The following is a 20,606-nucleotide window of genomic DNA, read 5'->3' on the forward strand; positions in this document are numbered from 1 at the left end:
CTGCTGTGGTTGCTATTGGGCACCATGGTAGATCTCCCGAGTCGTTTTGCAGCATCAGGCCGAGGTTCCGCCAGTGGAGCTCGGGATTGAGGTTGGATTGCTTGGTTCTGTCAGTGGAGTTTCCCAGTTAGTCTATATGTATGTCTTGAGTTTGTTTCAGTCTTGTATTGTATTTTATTTACCGGGGAGATGCCCCGTGTATCTGTAATGATATTTGGTTGTTTTTGTGATGTTCTGAGTTGACCCTATGATTCTTATGATCTGGTGAGTATGTGGTAAGTTTTAATTTCTGTTTAGTCTTGGCCAGTGCGGCTATAGGTTGTTGACTTTGGTTTTTGTTTTGATGACTCTAGTTGGAGTATATTTTGATATAAAATGCTGCTTGAGTTTTTCGGGATGTCCTGCTTACGGGGATGTCATGCCGAAATTTTTCTAGGCCCTGAGGTCCGCTTTAAAGTATTTTTAAACCATTTCCGCTGCAGTTTTAAATCAAACCATTATTGTTTGATCATAAATTATCGTTAGAGTAAATGGGCCTCACATTTTCGATCCTGCATCTATTGATTTTAACATTGAGCGTTGATCCTATTCCATTGTTATTGATGTATTTTTCTTCTTATCTATGTTAAAGTGAGCTTATGTGTAGGAAATGCCTCCTAAACGAAAGGTTACTGAAGGGGATGATAGGACCCCTACCACTGATAGGACTACCAATGTTGTAGATGAATCCAAATATGGCTTAAAAACAGGATTCATCAAATCCATAAACACTGAAGGAGCATTAGTTAATCCAAATGACATCACCCAAAATTCATAATGTCCATACCTCGTTCTAAAAGCAGTCTTTGGTATGTCCTCCGTTTTTACTTTCAATTGATGATATCCGGATCGAAGATTGATTTTTGAAAACACAGTGGCTCCTTGTAATTGATCAAATAGATCATCGATTCTGGGTAAAGGATATTTATTTTTAATAGTTACCTTATTGAGATACAAGAACAGGCGAAAGTTCATGGTGAACAAATTCAACAGTTGTTGAGCCTGCATACCTCAACCCAGGGTCATGGTCAAGGAAGGGGACAGAGTAGAGTGGAAAGCACCGAAAGTAGTTCTTATGACGTATTTAGGCGAATGAACCCTCCTGAATTTGTTGGCAGTCCTGATCCACTGGTAGCTCTTGAGTGGGTCAAGTCACTGGGGGCCATCTTTGATTACCTGAAGTTCAATGATAGAGACAAGGTGAGCTGTGCAGTCTTTATGTTGGTCAAAGCAGCACGTATTTGGTGGGAAGCCACCAAAGTTACAGTTACTGTTCGTGAATTAAACCGGAGCTCCCCATGGCGAGGAGCTAGGACGGATAAAACCTTTATCTAATAGCTCCTGCAATTGAATCTTTAGTTCTTTCATCTCAGTTGGAGCCATTCTGTACGGGGCTTTGGAAATTGGGGCTGTACCTGGACTTAAATCAATAACAAACTCTACTTCTCGATCAGGAGGTAAACCAGGCACATCATCAGCAAATACGTCAGGATATTCCTGAACCACTTCAATATTCTGTAATGGCACATTACTGTCCCTATTTACCTCTTATACTAAGGCCAGAAATCTAGTACATCCCTTATTCAACAATTTAATAGCTTGCAAGCAAGAAATAATGAGAGTACTTATCGATGAACCTAGACCAACAATTGCATTATTCTCATGATCATCAATTACAAATTTCACGGTCTTTCCCACACAATCAATTACTGCACGATAAGCAGATAACCAGTCCATACCCAATATAACATCAAATGCAACCATCGGAATCACAATAAAATCAGCATATAACAATCTCGTACCCATCTGTACCGGACATGCCGTAAGAATACTAGTAGGACAAATCTCATTACCAGAGGGCAACATAATAGTGAATTGTAAAGGCATAATAGTAGGCTCGCAAGATAAGGAGAGCATAAATACTTCAGACATAAAAGAATGAGTTGCTCCGGTATCAATCAATGTAAGTGCTTCCTTGCCAGATATTAGAATATTACCTGATATGACTGAAGAATCAGGATTGGCTCCTTCTTTTGTCATCGTAAAGATTCTGCCTTGAACTTTTCCTTTGTCAGAGGAGAGAGGACATTTCTGTGCTGTATGCCCCATTTCTTTGCATCTATAACATCGGCCACTCCCAACCAAACACTCGCCTTTGTGTGGCTTGCCACACTTGGGACATAACGGTCGCTCCGTACCCGAAGTAGGCACAGAAGGTTTATTGTGTTGCTCCATCTTACCTTTCCCTTTGTAACCACCTCGAGTACTAGCGCTTGTCCCTTGCCCTCTAGCTTGAAAAGCTTGCCTTCTCAACTGCCGTTCCTTCTCAATCTCTTGTTCATCAAGTTCGGCTAATAGTGTTCTCTCAACAATGTCTTGGTATGCCACCACTTTAGCCATGTGAACATCTCTTCGAATCTCGGGTCTCCAACCGCGAAGAAAGTGCTCTCCTTTATCTTTATCATTCTCAGCAATAAAAGGAACGAAGACACATCCTTCTTCAAATTTGAGAGTATATTCATTGACAGTCTTGGCAGCTTGTCGCAACTCGAGAAATTCTTTCACTTTCTTAGCTCTAACCTCTCGCGAAAAATATTTGACGTAGAATAGCTCCTTGAATTCATCCCGACATTTTGATATATTCAAAGACACGAGAACTTCATAGGGAGCATTTGAAGATCGTGTTATAGACATTGAGGGAAAAACAATTATATGCGAAATTAAAGAAATGTGAATTTTGGTTAGAGCAAGTGGCGTTTTTGGGCCATATCGTGTCAAAAGAAGGAATAGCAGTCGATCCATCCAAGATTGAAGCTATCAATCAATGGTCCATTCCAAAGACAGTTTCCGAGGTACGGAGTTTTCTTGGTTTGGCAGGGTATTACAGACGATTTATAGCGGATTTCTCGAAAATAGCCTTGCCATTGACGAGCTTAACACGAAAAGCTATCAAGTTTGAATGGACCATATAATGCCAACAAGCATTCCAAACTTTGAAAATTAAGTTAACTTCTGCCCCTGTGTTAGTACTTCCTTGTGGTACTGACGATTTTGTTGTGTATACAGATGCTTCACAGCAGGGGTTAGGTGCTGTGTTGATGCAACGTGGGAAAGTGATCGCTTATGCTTCTCGTCAGCTAAAAGAATACGAGAAGAATTATCCCACGCATGATTTGGAGTTGGCGGCTGTAGTTTTCGCCTCAAAGATTTGGCGGCATTATTTATATGGCTCAAAGTGTGAAATTTTTACCGATCACAAAAGTTTGAGTAATTTGTTTTCACAGAAAGAATTAAATATGAGGCAGCGGAGGTGGTTGGAACTAGTGAAAGACTATGATTGCACCATTAGCTATCATCCTGGAAAAGCTAATGTGGTTGCTGATGCTTTAAGCCGTAGATCCAGTTATTTAGTGGGTTCCATGATTCAGAAACCGTTGTTACTTGGTCTGTAAAGGAACGAAATAACTCTGGTATCTCCAGGTACAGTAAACCTATTATTTGCATTAGTTCTTCACTCTACTTTGATTGATCGAGTTTTAAAGGAACAACAACTGGATCTTCAGAGTTTCTGAGTTTGGTTTGAATAGTACTGGGTTGCTGACCTTTCGAGGTAGAAGTTGTGTTTTTTAGGGGATGATATTCGTAAATATGTTCTTATTGAAGCTCATTCAGTGCCTTATTCAGTTCATCCTGGCAGTACCACAATGTATCAAGATCTTCGACGTCTTTATTGGTGGCCAGGTATGAAGAAAGATATCATGTTATTTATTTCTGAATGTCTAACCTGTCAGCAGGTTAAGATTGAGCATCAAAGACCTGCTGGGACCTTTTGGGTAATTGTTGACAGGTTAACCAAATCAACTCATTTTCTTCCGGTCAAGATGACGTTTACAATGAACCAATATGCTGAAGTCTATGTAACTGAAATTGTAAGACTCCATGGAATCCCTGTGTCAATCGTATTTGATCGTGACCCGAGGTTTACTTCTGAATTCTAGAAGAGCTTGCACAGAGCTTTGGGTACCAAATTGGCTTTTAGCACATCATATCATCCTCAGAGTGACGGGCAGTCAGAAAGGGTGATTCAAATTCTTGAAGATATGTTACGAGCTTGCACAATTGATTTCTCCCGAAGTTGGGATTCCAAATTGCCTCTTGTTGAATTCACGTATAATAACAGCAACCAGTCCTCAATTGGAATGGCACCCTACGAGGCTTTATATGGAAGAAAGTGCCGATCTCCTTTGTATTGGGAAGAAGTAGGCGAAAGGAAGATGTTGGGCCCAGAATTGGTTCAACAAACAGCGTATGTTGTGGCATTGATCCAAGAGCGAATGAAGACCGCTCAGTCTCGACAGAAGAGTTATGCCGATGTTCGTCGACGGCCTTTGACATTCGAGGTAGGTGATCATGTTTTTATTAAAATAGCCCCTTTTAAGGGAGTTATGCGTTTTGGCAAGAAAGGTAAGCTAAATCCTCGATACATTGGGCCATTTGAAATTCTCGACAAGATTGGGGACCGAGCCTATCGTCTTGCATTGCCACCGGACTTGGATCAAATGCACAATGTCTTTCATGTGTCTATGCTACGCAAATATCTTCCCAATCCATCTCATGTCCTTCGACATGAATCCTTCGACCTGTTACCTAACCTAAGCTACGAAGAAATGCCAGTTCAAATTCTTGATCGCAAAGTTAAAGTGCTAAGGAACAAGGAAATTGGACTTGTAAAAGTTCTATGGCGTAATCAAGTGATCGAGGAGGCTACATGGGAACTGGAAGAATTCGACGGTAAGTAAATTTCGGGGACAAAATTTTTATAAGGAGGGGAGATTGTAATATCCCAACCTTTATCATGTTAATCTCTATTGTTTATTATTGTCATGATCATGTTTTATGATTTAATGGTTTATATTATGTTAAATGGTTATTGTTTATGGTGTTGTTTATTGACATGGGATTAGAATGGTTATGGTTATGTGTATTGGACTAGTTGTTGGAGTTATGTTATATAATTGTGATTGGGAATGGCAATGAATTAGTAGAATAGAAAGGTGATCTTGAGCCAAATAGGAAATGGAAGTGCAGAAACAATATGAAAAATGTGGCAGTAGTTGTGATTTTTAGCATAATGTTTTGTATATTGATCCCATTGATGTGAGGCCACTTTCATTAATAAGATAAGATATAAGGCTATAACTTTCATGTTTTGAGTTTTGTTTAAATAGTTGAGGAAGATGAGTCAAAAGTGACCCGAAGTGGGTCGTATGTATCGTTGTTCCTGCACTGATACATGTTGGAAGAATGGGCATAACCTTTTACTCAGACCTCCAAATGACCTGAAACTAGTGGGAGATTCAAGAAAACACATAGGGCTACAACTTTCATGTTGACCACTTTTGCTAATTCGGAAGAAAAAGTGCCGTTTTGGCCCTTGGACAGAGGGTACACGGACCTGTACACAGACCCATACACGGGGTCCGTGTCCTACCATGCAAAATGAGTGATTTGCAGTGTTTACACGGACCTCTACATGGAGAGGGGCACGGGGTCCGTGTCTATGGCATTGAAAACACGTTTTTGAAGGAATTGGAGGCATATTAACAGGGTCCTAGCCTATTCTACTCATTTATACTTTTCTCCTTTCTCTTCCATCGTTTCTTATCTCTTTTCTTTCAAGGTTTTCTCTCCTTCATTTTCCTACTTCAAGTGCTAAGCTCATAGTTGATTTCTTAGCTTCTTCCACTGAGATTTCAAGCTACAAGGTAAGAGTTCTATTCTTGGAGTTGGAAGGGTTTGAAGTGATGAAGGTTTAAGTTGAATTGTTGATTCCTTGGATTAATGATAATGAGTTATGGATATTATTGTGATTATTGTTGTAGGAATCATTCAAAGAACATCATACGAACCAAAGTGAGTGTGGGTTGTAAGTAGAAGCTTCCTTTCAAGTGCTCACATGATATATATGTATATACGTCATGTTTGTTGATGTCTAGCTCCTTCTATTGTTAGATTATTGATGTATGTATTGTTATTTGTTCATTGAGCCAAGAATACCATTGAATTCATTGATAAGGAGCAAGTACTTTATTGTTGCCTACCAAGTATTTGTTAAAATACCCAAATGAAGTTCTCTATGATTAAAGCCAAGGAATGATAGTAATTCATGCATGTCATTGGCCAATCACATGATTATGAAGTATCTCTCACAGTTTTGATATTTATATCAAAGAGATACTTGCCACAGGTCACAGGTCACAGCACTGTCATTTCCTTCCTTTAATTCATGACATGATACCCTTTAAATTGATTTGAGACTTATGATTCATTCTTCATTGTCATTGCCAAAAACGCCATTGCCATAGCCATGTTTTAAGCCAAAGCTATATGTATGTAATTGCTACGTACAGCTTTCTATTTACTGAGTTTATTCTCATTCCAGTTAATGTCATGTGATGCAGGTGATAAAAAGGACTGAAATGGATTGTTCGAGGCGGGAGAAGTCATATAAAATGCCATGGGAAAGACTTTTTGGTTATGTCACTTTAAATTGTGGTGGAGTGAACATATGTAAAGCTTTAAAATATCATGTATTTTGGTAATGAATGATGGGAAAATTTTGTATTGGCTTTTGATTATGCATAGATAATATGTTGTGACTAGTAATGTTGCTAGATTTAAAAAAAAAATTGTTATAATGTAAATGCTATTTAGTAATTTTCCTTTTAAATGAAATGCTTCCGCGTACGTTATTTTTGTTAAATGTTATTGTCATGGGAGTGGGTTGTTTCATGAAGTCACTGAATCTGAGGAAGAAACACACAATGAACTTAATGCAGTAGATGATGGACAAAACATTCCAACTAAAATCCAGAAAAATAATCCATCATCCCAAATAATTGGAAGTGTGCATGGAGAAGTCCAAACTCGAACGAAAGAGAGAGTTGATTACCGCAAGTTGGCTGGACTTATATGCATGAGCTCTACGTACTCACAGGTTAGATTTTCATGTTTTCTATCCAATTTCGAACCCAAAAATGTTGTTGAGGCGTTAAAAGATGAATTTTGGATTAATGCAATGCATGATGAGCAAGAACAATTTGTTCGAAATGATGTGTGGAATTTGGTTCTACACCCTGACCATGGTAATATCATTGGTACAAAATGGATTTTAAAAAATAAGAGTGATGAGTCGGGAAACATCATTCGAAACAAAGCAAGGTTGGTTGCTCAAGGGTACACACAGGTTGAGGGGGTTGATTTCGATGAGACCTTTACTCCTATTGCCCCTATTGAGTCAGTACGACTATTTTTAGTCATAGCATGTTACATGAAAATCAAACTTTTTTAAATGGATGTTAAAAGTGCGTTTCTAAATGGAATTTTGAATGAAGAAGTGTATGTTAGACAACCTAAGGGTTTTGAGGATCCACATCATTTGGATCATGTCTATAAATTGAAGAAGGCGCTTTATGGTTTGAAGCAAGCACCACGTGCCTGGTATGGAAGATTAACCGAATATCTACTTGAAATTGGTTTTAAACGAGGTGAGGTAGACAAAACTCTTTTTATTCAGAAATCCAAATGTGAGATCCTTATTTGTCAAGTCTATGTTGATGATATCATTTTTGGTTCCTCATCCCAAAAGCATGCTAGTGATTTTGTTGAATGCATGTCTACTACGTTTGAAATGAGCATGGTTGGTGAATTACATTTCTTTCTTGGCTTGCAAATCAAACAAATGCATGATGGCATCTTTTTATGCCAAAGTAAGTATGCCAAAAATCTGATAAAGAAATTTGCTAATGAGAACACTAAGCACATCAAGACACCTATGGGCTCAAATGAAAAATTATCCAAAGACGATGCTGCCGAAAATGTTGACAACACTCTATATCGCAGCATCATAGGAAGTCTCTTGTACTTGACTGCTAGTCACCCTGACTTAATGTTTAGTGTTTGTTTGTGTGCTAGATACCAATCTAATCCTAATATTTCTCATTTAAAAGCCGTAAAACGTATATTACGATACATAGCCGGAACCAATGACTTAGGATTGTGGTATACACACGAAACCAATTCAAATTTAGTAGGGTTCTCAGATGCTGATTGGGCTGGGGATTTAGATGATATAAAAAGTACTTCTGGGGGATGCTTTTATCTTGGAAATAATTTGATTTTATGGCATAGTAGAAAACAGAATTGTGTTTCACTTTCAACTGCTGAATCTGAATATGTGGCATCTGGAAGTGGTTGCACTCAACTTTTGTGGACGAATCAAATGATAGAAGTTTATGGACTTAAAAGTGAACCCTTAGTTGTGTACTGTGATAATTCTAGTGCTATTAAAATTTCAAAAAATCCAGTACAACACTCTCGAACAAAGCACATTGACATAAGACATCATTTTATTCGAGATCTAGTAGAGAAAGGATTGATTCGAATTGAATTTTTTGATACACATAACCAATTGGCCGACGTATTCACCAAAGCATTAGATTTTGAGATATTCTCCAATCTTCGGAAATCTCTCGGCATGTGTTATGTCTAATAACTCATAGATGCTGTCTCAGATGTTACAACATCTAGGACAACACCTAACATGCATTTGCATTTTTAGGACTTAGGCATTCTGCAATACATTCATACTGTGATATGTTGTGTTGAACTATGTTGCATAATTTTCTGATACACTTACAATTCCTTGTTATATCTCAAAACTTCACACCTATAAATGTGAACATTGTTACAAAGGACTTGAAGAATGGTAACTTGACTCTAACCAATGTGACATGTAACCCAAGAAACATGGAAAAATAATAATTAGAAATTTTTGGGTCTGTGTTAGAAGGAAAGATGGAAAAAGCAACCTAAAGGAGCCCAATGAAGGTTGTTCTTTTAGTGTGGGAGCTACCCCTTCTAAAATTAACACAGATATAGAAGAAAATGGAAAAAGCTACCTAGAGGTGTCCAATGAAGACTGTTCTTCTAGTGTGGGAGCTGCCACTTCTAGGTTAAAAAGGTTGTTAAGTCACTGAGTGTGAAGAAAATCAAAATTGTTTTCTGGAATTGTGTGTGTTGTCGAAAGATGTTGCCAACTTTTGTGAAAAAACTTCATCTGTGAACATATCTCATACTTGGCTTCATGTTTCTATTTATGTTTCATTTTGTTATTACACATAAATAGGTCATGCATAAACATAACATTGTGAATAGTGTCGGGTCATGAGGTATGAGTAGTCCAACAGAGAAAATTCGGCGAAAATTCGGCTTTTGCTAGAAATCCAATATTTGTGATTTTTAATGTTTCAGTGGTGTTAAATCGATATGAGTTTCAATTCTAGAAATTATTTTGAAATGATTTTGGACGCATTTATCTCAGTATTTTTGGTAAGTGATTACGGGCCAAAGCTAATCTGGTCTAGTACGAGAACTTGGTTGTCTATTCTGGACAAAAAAAGGGGAGAACATGCGAATCAAACTCAAACCCGAGCTAATGGCTGATGAAGGGTCTATGAATTGAAAGGATCAAACGATATCAGATAGAGTTTTGAACCTTGTTTTGCTTGCCTTCTCGTTTAAACTTTTTGCTCTGTTAGGTTATCTGATGTCTCTGTTTTCCCTAATGTGTTTATGTTTTAATGAACTGTTAATGATTTTTGCAGGTGTTGTCTCAGGTGTTGCCAACAAAACGAACAACACCCGTACTAACTTGATTTTATTCAGGAGGAGAAAAATTCACATATTAAGGGGGAGTTAACTGGAGTTTAACTGAGAAATTGAGTTTGATTTGATTTTGTCCAGAAAGGTAAAAAGGGAGATATTGAAGGGAAATATAATTTTCATGTTAAATTTATTTCTCAAGATATATTCTTCCTTGTTGATATGATTTTTAATATTTAATTATAGTTTTGCCTTTCTAGATAATTATGTTAAGATTTTATATTGATATAATATATTCCTTAAATTTAATGTTCTATTGATAAGATAATGTGGAATATTGAGTTTTACCTTCCTAGATATTATATTTATGATAAATATCTTCTAGATATAATATTTATGATAATGATTTACATGATATGGTATTATTGATTTTGTTTCTAATAGAATTCTTGTATACCATAGCTTATAGATTTCCGTCAAGATAAATCATAGAAAAGGATACAATTATAAATAAGAGACGTACATGCAAAAGCACAGAGAGAAATTCAGAGAGTTCACGTGAAGGATTTTTCGTGGAAGAGATTTTCCTGAAAGGAGTTTTTCGTAGAGATAGTTTTTCGTGGAGGTGATTTTCGTGGGAGTTTTTAGTGGGTGATTTTCGTGGTATTCTCTTCCTCGTTCAATAATTCACACACTTTTGTACGTCTCTTCAGAGGAAAACAATTCACAAAGACGTTGCTGTTGTGAAGAGTGCATATAATGCGTGTTGCCTTGAGTGTTGGAGACATCTGCAGACAACATCCGTGACGAAGTTCGCTGAAGATCGTTTTTGTTGCTCCAGTAGTAGCAAGAAGTACAAGAAGACTGCTTTTAGTCTTTTTGAAGTTAAGCAGAGCCCGGACGAAATTTTGAGGGCTTACATCAAAAGATTTAATAGAGTGGCTTTGGATGTACCTACCTGCGTTACTGAAACAAAAACTACGGCATTCACCCAAGGCTTGAGGGAGGGTGAATTTTTCAAGTCGTTGACCAAAAAAGTGCCCGGGAATTTCGAGGACTTATTATCCCTGGCAGAAAAATACATCAATATGGAGGAAGCTCAAAAGCAGAAAAGGGATGCTGTAAGAAAGGAAAGAGGAGACCGAGTGTCTAAGCCCGAGGAGAAAGGACAGAAATCCAGGGCATTTCTCTCACCATGTGCCTCTAAGAATTGCCCGAGACAGAGAGGTCCAGGAGTGCAGTAGGGATCTGGGCCCAGATCATCAATTACCCCGGCCTGAGAGGAGAGGATTTTGCACTCTCCACAAGGTGTGTTATCACAACACCGAGGACTGCAAAACGTTGAAAGGAAACTATGCCCTACCTTCAGCCCCGGGACCAAATCAAGCCAATAAGAGGCCGAGATTGCCGTGGACATCTCAACTGCCAGGGTCCAGTGCCCGGGGAGGAAATGTGAGGAGTAATTCAATAAGTGATATGGGTAGGAAGAGGGAACAGGAGCCTGAGAGAAAGAAGACTTCACCCCCTGCAATGGGACTGATCAAGATGATATCAGGAGGCTCCACTGATGGAGATTCCAATCGGGATAGGAAGTCGAGGAGTCGACGAGACTGTATGGAGGTAGAAGGGGCAAGAAGGAATGAGGCGGTGATTAGTTTTGGCCCGGAGGATTTGAAGGGGGTGAATCTGCCCCATAATGATGCCTTGGTCATCCAAGCTCGGGTAGCAAATTATGACATTCTGAGAGTTTTGTTGACTCTGGCAGTTCTGTGAACGTGATTTTTAAAGATGCCCTGGTGCAAATGGATTTTCAAGGATTCCAGCTGGAAACCGTGGAAACTGCACTTTTTGGCTTTGCTGGACATGTGGTTTACCCAGAAAGGGAGATTGTACTGCCATTAACTTTGGGTTCCTGAGAGCTCATGAAGACGGTGATGAACACTTTCACCGTGGTGGACTCTCCATCATCATATAATATTATTCTGGGGAGGCCGGCTATGAATGAGTTAAGGGTCGTGGCATCTACCTATCACCAGAAGATCAATTTCCCTGTGGGTAGCCAAGTGGGTGAAGTCCGGGGAAACCAACCCTCCTCTAGGAAATGTTATGTAGAAGCTGTCTGGGTGGACCAGAGAAAAGCTAAGAAGGAAAGGAAGAAGGCCCGAACTGATGAAGTAGGTGGAAGAATAGTTGAGAAGGGAGAGGTGCATTTCGTGGCAGAGGAAGAGCAGGATGTTGTGGAGATTGGACCAAGCCAGCAGATCCGGGTGGCTCGGGACCTCAATGTATCTAACCGGGTCAGTTTAATCAATTGCTTAAAAGCTAATATTCATGTGTTTTCTTGGTCCCAACCGGAGTTGACGGGTATCTCGCCCCTGATATCGGAGCACCAACTGAATATTCTCCCGGGATCTCACCCGGTGAAACAAAAGAAAAGACACTTTGGTCCGAAAAAGGACAAAGTTCTTGATGAACAAGTAAGAGATCTGTTGAAGGCCAGACACATTCGGGAAGTCCAATTTCCTACATGGCTCTCGAATGTGGTTTTGGTGCCTAAGTCCACAGGAAAATGGAGGATATGCGTGGATTTCCGTGATCTCAACAAGGCTTGTCCTAAAGATCATTATCCCTTGCCCAGGATTGATCAGTTGGTGGACTCCACTTTGGGTTTTGAATTGCTGAGTTTCATGGACGCTTACCAGGGATATCATCAAATCCCCCTGGCCAAAGATGATCAAAATAAAGCTAGCTTCATCACCTCGGGAGGTGTTATATTGTAATGCCTTTCGGTTAAAGAATGCAGGGGCTACTTACCAGCATCTCATGAACAAAGTATTTGAGAAGCAACTAGGCCAAAATGTGGATGTGTATGTGGATGATAGCCTGGGCAAGTCCAGAGAGGTTGCGGGATTCATTGCTGACTTGGAAGAAACATTTGCCACTCTAAGGCATTATGGGATAAAGCTTAATCCGGCCAAATGTATCTTTGGCGTAAAGAGTGGCAAATTCTTGGGGTTCATAGTGACAGACCGGGGGATTGAGGTAAATCAGGAGAAAGTCATATTTGTTTTATGCATGTCATCTCCCCGATCTGTCAAAGAAGTACAAAGACTGACCGGGAGGATTGCTTCCCTTTCTCGATTTATATCTCGGTCAGCACACCGGAGTTATCCTTTCTTTCAGATCCTGAGGAAGACCCAACAATTTGAGTGGGATGAAAAATGTGAACAGGCCTTCCACGATTTGAAGATTCATCTTGCTGAGCTCCCTGCGTTGGTAAAGCCTGAACCTGGGGAAAAATTGTTTATTTATCTCTCTGCTACAGAGTATGCTGTCAGTTCAGTATTGATAAAAGAAGAGGGCTCTGACCAAAAGCCTGTGTATTATGTTAGTCATGCTCTGAGAGGCCCCGAGCTCCGGTACAGCGAAGTAGAAAAGATTGCCCAAGCCTTGGTTGTTACCGCCAGGAAGGTGCGACCATATTTCTTGTCTCATCAAATCATAGTACTCACTAATAGCCCTTTGGGGAGAATTATGACTCACTCAGAGGTAACCGGGCGGATGATTAAGTGGGCGGTGGAATTAGGGGAGTATGATATCGAGTACAAACCCCGGGTGGCCATCAAAGCACAAGCTTTGTTAGATTTTTTATCCGAGATGGCCCAGCCCGATGAAGAAGAAGTATGGAGAGTGTCCGTGGATGGGGCATCTAGCCTTGCGGGGTGCGGAGTAGGGGTCGTGATAATATCCCCCACAGGAGAGAGGATTAAATTAGCAATAAGGATTGATTCCCGGGTAACTAATAACGAGGCCGAGTATGAAGCTGTCCTCGCCGGTATCCGAGCTGCACAGAAGATCGGAGCTTCCCGGGTTATTCTCTATTCTAATTCACAACTGATCACAAAACAGATAAAGGTTGTTTATGAAGCCAAGGATGACAGGATGCTAAAATACTTACAGCTCATAAAAACACAGGAAAAAATCTTTGTGGATTGGGGTATTGAACAAATACCCCGGGAAGAGAATGGAGAGGGGGATGCGCTGGCAAAAATGGCTGCTTCTTTATCAGAAGTCAGCACCCGGGAAGTGTTACATGTTTCTCGGTTAATTCTCTCCACTGATGAAGAAGCATTACCAGCACCGAAGGACTCCTGGATGACATCCTTGATCAAATTCATTGCAGCATGCGAACTACCTGAAGACAGAATCCAGGCTCAAAAAATCAAGAAACAAGCTCCCAGGTTAGTTCTCTTAAATAATGTCTTGTACAAAAGATCATTCTAGGGACCTTTATTAAAATGCTTATCTGAGGGAGAAGTGGATTTTGTCCTCCGGGAGATTCATGAAGGGTGTTGTGCTGAGCATCTCAGAGGAACGGCTTTGACGCGGAAGACGATGCTCACCGGGTTCTGGTGGCCAACTCTTAGCCAAGATTCTACTCGAATAGTACGGGCTTATGAAAACTGTCAATATCACTCAAACTTTCAACACAGCCCGGCTACTCCTATGAAGCCTATTTGGGCATCTTGCCCCTTGGATAAATGGGGTATAGACATCGTGGGCCCTTTCCCAATTGCCCGGGCTCAGAAAAAGTTCTTACTAGTGGCTGTAGATTATTTTTCTAAATGGGTAGAAGCCTAGCCATTGGCCAAAATCACTGAACAAGAGGTTTTAAAGTTTTTATGGAGAAACATAGTATGCCGGTTCGGAGTGCCCAGAAGACTAATCTAAGATAATGGAAGACAATTCCAGGGAAGGGAGATTACATCTTGGTGCCGGGAAATGAAAATCACTTAGTCTTTTACTTCCATTGCCTACCCTCAAGCTAATGGCCAAACAGAAGTTGTCAACAGAATTATTGTACAAGCATTACGAACCAAGCTACAAGGCAAAGGAAAAGACTGGGTGGAAGAATTATCCTGTGTTCTCTGGACATATTGAACCACTCCTCGGTCACCTACTCAAGAAACTCCTTTCAACTTGGTATATGGTGCCGAAGTCGTCTTACCAGTTGAGATCGGACAAACTTCTTCCCTGGTAGAATCTTACCCTGATAACAATGATCAAAGCCGGGCCATGGAGTTGGACTTGGTAGAAGAAAAGAGAGATCGGGCCTCTATTCGGACAGAAGCATATCGGAGCAGGATTGTGAAATCATATAATAGAAAGGTAAGGATCCGGGACTTCCAAATAGGGGATCTGGTCATGAAAAAATTTAATCCTGCTGGGGATGTTGGGAAGCTGGAAGCTCGAAGGGAAGGGCCTTATAAAATCATCTGGAGGGTATGCTCAGGAACTTTTTATCTAGAAGATCCCCAAGGACGTTCTCTCAAGAGACCGTGGAATGTATTTCATTTCAAGAAATATTATGCTTAAACAGATGTATTTATTTGAAGGATGGTATAATGAAAAGATCTGGTTTCTCAGATAAAAGTGTTAATGCATGTTTCTTATATTTTAGCCCGGGAGGTGCAAAGCCCCGGATAATTAAAAAGCCCAAGGCACTACACACTGGCTCGGAGAACCACACCTCGACCATTCACAAGTCCCGGCACATTTTTCCCGGCCCCAGGCTCCGCACCTTGTTTCTTAAAAAGCTCCGGGCACTACACCCTGGCTCTGGGAACCACACCTCGACCATTCACAAGTCCCGGGACATGTTCCCTGGCCCAAGGCTCCGCACCTTGGTTCTTAAAAAGCTCCGGGCACTACACCCTGGCTCTGGGAACCACATCTCGACCATTCACAAGTCCCGGGACATGTTCCCCAGCCCAAGGCTCCGCACCTTGGTTCTCAAAAAGCCCAGGGCACTAGACACGGGCTCGGGGAACCACACCTCGACCATTCACAAGTCCCGGGACATGTTCCCCAGCCCAAGGCTCTGCACCTTGGTTCTTAAAAAGCCCAGGGCACTACACCCTTGCTCGGGGAACCACACCTCGACCATTCACAAGTCCCGGTACATGTTCCACGGCCCAAGGCTCCGCACCTTGGTTCTCAAAAAGCCCTGGGCACTCGACCCGGGCTCGGGGAACCACACCTCGACCATTCACAAGTCCCGAGACATGTTCCCCGGCCCAAGGCTCCACACCTTGGTTTTTAAAAAGCCCTGGGCACTACACTCTAGCTCGGAGAACCACAACTCGACCATTCACAAGTCCCGGGACATGTTCCCCGGCCCAGGGCTCCGCACCTTGGTTCTTAAAAAGCCCAGGGCACAACACCCTGGCTCGGAGAACCACACCTCGACCATTCACAAGTCTCGGGACATGTTCCCCAGCTCAAGGCTCCGCACCTTGGTTCTTAAAATGCCCAGATCACTACACCCTTGCTCGGGGCACCACACCTCGACCATTCACAAGTCCCGGGACATGTTCCCCAGCCCAAGGCTCCGCACCTTGGTTCTTAAAAAGCCCAGAGCACTACACCCTTGCTCGGGGAACCACACCTCGACCATTCACAAGTCCCGGAACATGTTCCCCTGCCCAGGGCTCCGCACCTTGGTTCTTAAAAAGTCTAGGGCACTACATCCTGGCTCGGAGAACCACACCTCGACCATTCACAAGTCCCGGAACATGTTCCACGGCCCAAGGCTCCGCACCTTGGTTCTTAAAAAGCCCTGGGCACTACACCCTGGCTCGGGGCACCACACCTGGACCATTCACAAGTCCCGGGACATGTTTCCCGGCACAAGGCTCCGCACCTTGGTTTTTAAAAAGCCCAGGGCACTACACCCTGACTCGAGGAACCACGCCTCGACCATCCACAAGTCTCGGGACATGTTGCCCGGCGCAAGGCTCCGCACCTTGGTTCTTAAAAAGCCTAGAGCACTACACCCTGGCTCGGGAAATCACACCTCGACCATCCACAAGTCCCGAGACATGTTCCCCGGCCCAAGGCTCCGCACCTTGGTTCTTAAAAAGCCTAGGGCACTACACCCTGGCTCGGGAAATCACACCTCGACCATCCACAAGTCCCGAGACATTTTCCCTGGCCCAAGGCTCCGCACCTTGGTTCTCAAAAAGCCCAGGGCACTACATATTGGCTCGAGGAACCACACCTCGACCATCCACAAGTCCCGGGACATGTTCCCCGGCCCAAGGCTCCACACCTTGGTTTTTAATAAGCCTAGAGCACAAAGCTCCGCACCTTGACCATTCTTAAATCCCTGGACATGTTCCCTGATTCAAGTTTATATTTCATGGTTATCCTCGTCTGTGTCTTAACCTAAAAAGATATACAATGCTTGTATATATTAAGAGCTACAATCCTATTCTAAATATAACTCTACTGGAGTGGATTGCCCTCCGACTTCTTCGGGAGCCTTTTCAGCCACCTTGTCAGCAGCATCATCCTTAGGAAAGGAATCGATGACTTTGTCTATATCCGGGAAGCCCTCCTTACCTGCCGAGATTAGGCCTTCTTCTTCAAACTTCTTTTGGCATTTCTGGAAGCCGACTTTGAAGTAGTTGTAAGATTTGTCTTCAACAGCCGTTTGAAATTATGAAGATTGAAGGAAGACGGTCCGCCATTCCTCTTGAGTCAGTTGTAAGAGCCTTACCCTATCCTCGGCAACAACAGCCCGATGCTGCTGTGTGCTGGTTTTATCCTCAAGGTAGCCAACTCGGGACTCCAGGAAGGCAATCCACCCCCCAAGGCTCTCCTCCCGGGCCAAACCTTCATCCCAGGCAATCTGAGTAGAGGCCAATTGCTGATTGGCTCTTTCCAGGGAAGCTTGGAGACCAGCAGATTTATCCTCGTGAATTCTTTGAGCTCAGGCAAGATCTCCTTGAAATTGATCATTGATTTCTTGAGCTCTCCGGGCTTGCTGACCTTTTTTCGTGGCTACCACAGCCACCTCCTCAAAGACCGAAATGATCATATGAGTCGCTTTTATAAAAGGAGTTTAAAAAATAAATAAAAAAAATAACAAAGGAAGAATAAAGAGATAAGGGATAGAACTTAGAGACAGGAGCCGGTTTGATCCCTCCAGAAATCTAACGCTGACAGGGTTGCTCTTCAGAAGTGCCTCCTCAGCAGGGTTGAGTACCTGCTTGAGACGCATAACACCAGTAGAAGTAGCCCCCTCAAAAAATATATTAGCCTGGGTAGGCTGATTAGTTTGAGGAAGCTCTTGGCCGGGTTCACTGGAGGATTGGTGGCGAAGGAGAGTTGATTGAACGGACCGACAAGTGCCCTGGCCACCCTCGGGGAAATCCTCTAGAATGATCGGCTCGGGGACCCCAACAGCTTTTCTTTTCCTCTGCCTGAGAGGAATGAGATCTTCAGCTTCTTCTGAGAGCTCGACCGCAACCCTAACCCTGATCTCTTCTTCATCACGGGAAGTATTAGCCCGGGCCGCCTCAGATCTCAGGGTTGCCTCCTCTTTAGCCTGCCTCTTTTCTTCCTCAGCAGCTGCTCGCCGAGCTGTCATCATCTTCTCTTGAGCAGCCTTCTCGGCTGCCCGTTTCTTGGCAAAGGCGGCTTGCATCTTGGAGTTATCTGCATAGAAAGGAGACATTATTATGAAAAATAAAAATAAGAAAAATAAAGATAGAAAGGAAACAGAGAAGAGGAAGGAAGTACCGGGTTAAGAGCCCGAGCCCACCATTCACAAGTCCCGGGACATGTTCCTCGGCCCAAGGCTCCAAAACTTGGTTCTTAAAAAGCCCTGGGCACTACACCTTGGCTCGGGGAACCACACCTCGACCATTAACAAGTCCCGGGACATGTTCCCAGGCCCAAGGCTCCGTACCTTGGCTCTTAAAAAGCCCAGGGCACTACACCCTGACTCGGGGAACCACACCTCGACCATCCACAAGTCTCGGGACATGTTCCCCGGCCCAAGGCTCCGCACCTTGGTTCTTAAAAAGCCCAGGGAACTACACCCTGGCTCGAGGAACCACACCTCAACCATCTACAAGTCTCGGGACATGTTCCCCGGCCCAAGGCTCCGCACCTTGGTTCTTAAAAAGCTTAGGGCACTACACCCTGGCTCGGGGAACCACACCTCGATCATCCACAAGTCCCAGGACATGTTCACCGGCCCAAGGCTCCACACCTTGGTTTTTAATAAGCCTAGAGCACAAAGATCCGCATCTTGACCATTCTTAAATCCCGGGACATGTTCCCCGATTCAAGTTCATATTTCATGGTTATTCACGTCTGTTTCTTAACCTAAAAAGATCTACGATACTTGTATTTATTAAGAGCACATAGACTTCTGCCCGGGTAGTAATGTAACACTTAAAATTTTCTTATGATTATTATGAGTTATAAAGATTTCTAGTGACCGGGTGATTAAGGAGTTATCTGAGCATCGTTGAAAACATCAATTATATATGAAGAAAGATGTAATTTCATTTATAAAGGCCCGAAGGCTGAAAATTACAAAAGGAAATTCAAAAGAACAACAATCCTATTATAAATCTAAATCTACTGGAGTGGATTGCCCTCCGGCTTCTTCGGGAGCCTTTTCAGCCTCCTTGTCAGCAGCGTCATCCTTAGGAAGGGAATCGATGGCTTTATCTATATCCAAAAAGCCCTCCTTACCTGCCGGGATTAGGCCATCTTCCTCAAACTGCTTCTGGCATTTCTGGAAGCCGACTTTGAAGTAGTTGTAAGATTTGTCTTCCACAGCCGCTTGAAATTCTGAAGATTGAAGGAAGACGGTCCACCATTCCTCTTGAGTCAGTTGTAGGAGCCTTAGCTTATCCTCGGCAGCAAGAGCCCGATGCTGCTGTGTGCTGGCTTCATCCTCAAGGTAGCCAACTCGGGACTCCATGAAGGCAATACGCCTCCCGAGGCTCTCCTCCCAGGCCAAACCTTCATTCCGGGCAATCTGAGTAGAGGGCAATTGCTGATTGGCCCTTTCCAGGGAAGCTTGGAGACCGGCGGATTTATCCTCGTGAATTCTCTGAGCCCGGGCAAGCTCCCCTTGAAGTTGATCAATGATTTCTTGAGCAGTCCGAGCTTGCTGACCTTCTTTCGTGGCCACCATAGCCACCTCCTCAAAGGCCGAAATGATCATATGAGCCGCCTGTATAAAAAGAGTTTAAAAAATAAATAAATAACAACAAAGGAAGAATAAAGAGATAAGGGATAGAACTTATAGACAGGAGCTGATTTGATCCCTCCAGAAATCTAACGCTGGCAGGGTTGCTCTTCAGAAGTGCCTCCTCAGCAGGGTTGAGTATCTGCTTGAGGCGCATAACACTAGTAGAAGTAGCCCCCTCAAAAAATATATTAGCCTTTGTAGGCTGATTAGTTTGAAAAAGCTCTTGGCCGGGTTCACTGGAGGATTGGTGGAGAAGGGGAGTTGATTGAACGGACCGGGAAGTGCCCTGGCCACCCCGAGGAAATCCTCCAGAATGATCGGCTCGGGGACCGCAACAGCTTTTCTTTTCCTCTGCCTGAGAGGAATGAGATCTTCAGCATCTTCTGAGAGCTCGGCCGCAACCCTAACCCTGATATCTTCTTGATCCCGTGAAGTATTAGCCCGGGCCGCCTCAGATTTCAGGGTTTCCTTCTCTTCAGCCCGCCTCTTTTCTTCCTCAGCAGCTGCTCGCCGAGCTGCCATCTTCTTCTCTTGAGCAACCTTCTCGGCTGCCCGTTTCTTGGAAAAGGTGGCTTGCATCTTGGAGTTATCTGCATAGAAAAGAGACATTATTATGAAAAATAAAAATAACAAAAATAAAGATAGAAAGGAAACAAAGAAGAGGAAGGAAGTACCGGGTTGAGAGCCCGATTCCGCCACCTCGTCAATCACCCGGTCCAAGGGGTCTTCAGCCCGGGAACCCAACCCATAGGCCACTAGATTTTCGTCCGAGATAAGGGATGAAGAGGAATACTTACGCCCCTCCACCAATGTTTGACTCACAAGAAAAGGCTCCTCAAATTTGTAG

At 42.8% G+C, this 20,606-nt stretch overlaps 2 protein-coding genes across 7 annotated transcripts in view; one reads left to right on the plus strand and one right to left on the minus strand.

Moving 5' to 3' along the window:
* Positions 1 to 346, plus strand: part of LOC140966852 (uncharacterized) — an 8,692-nt gene extending 8,346 nt beyond the window's left edge. The window contains exon 7 of one of the 6 annotated variants that reach the window (XR_012173456.1): positions 32 to 346. The gene's annotated coding sequence lies outside the window, so the exon portion shown is untranslated. The remainder of the gene's footprint in view (positions 1 to 31) is intronic. The other 5 variants (XR_012173455.1, XR_012173450.1, XR_012173453.1 and 2 more) reach the window with 5 other exon arrangements.
* A 1,241-nt stretch (positions 347 to 1,587) lies between these two features.
* Positions 1,588 to 2,733, minus strand: LOC140956345 (uncharacterized). Its single transcript, XM_073413063.1, has one exon. The coding sequence runs from the start codon at positions 2,731 to 2,733 to the stop codon at positions 1,588 to 1,590; it is 1,146 nt and encodes a 381-aa protein (XP_073269164.1).
* Between the last annotated feature and the right edge of the window lie 17,873 nt (positions 2,734 to 20,606).

Source organism: Primulina huaijiensis, chromosome 2 (assembly GCF_012295235.1).
Source record: "Primulina huaijiensis isolate GDHJ02 chromosome 2, ASM1229523v2, whole genome shotgun sequence".
In the NCBI taxonomy this organism is placed as follows: Eukaryota; Viridiplantae; Streptophyta; class Magnoliopsida; order Lamiales; family Gesneriaceae; genus Primulina; species Primulina huaijiensis.

Bases quoted from the DNA above. Each gene is read 5' to 3' on its own strand.
- LOC140956345 (XM_073413063.1), bottom strand. From the start codon at position 2,733: ATGTCTATAACACGATCTTCAAATGCTCCCTATGAAGTTCTCGTGTCT.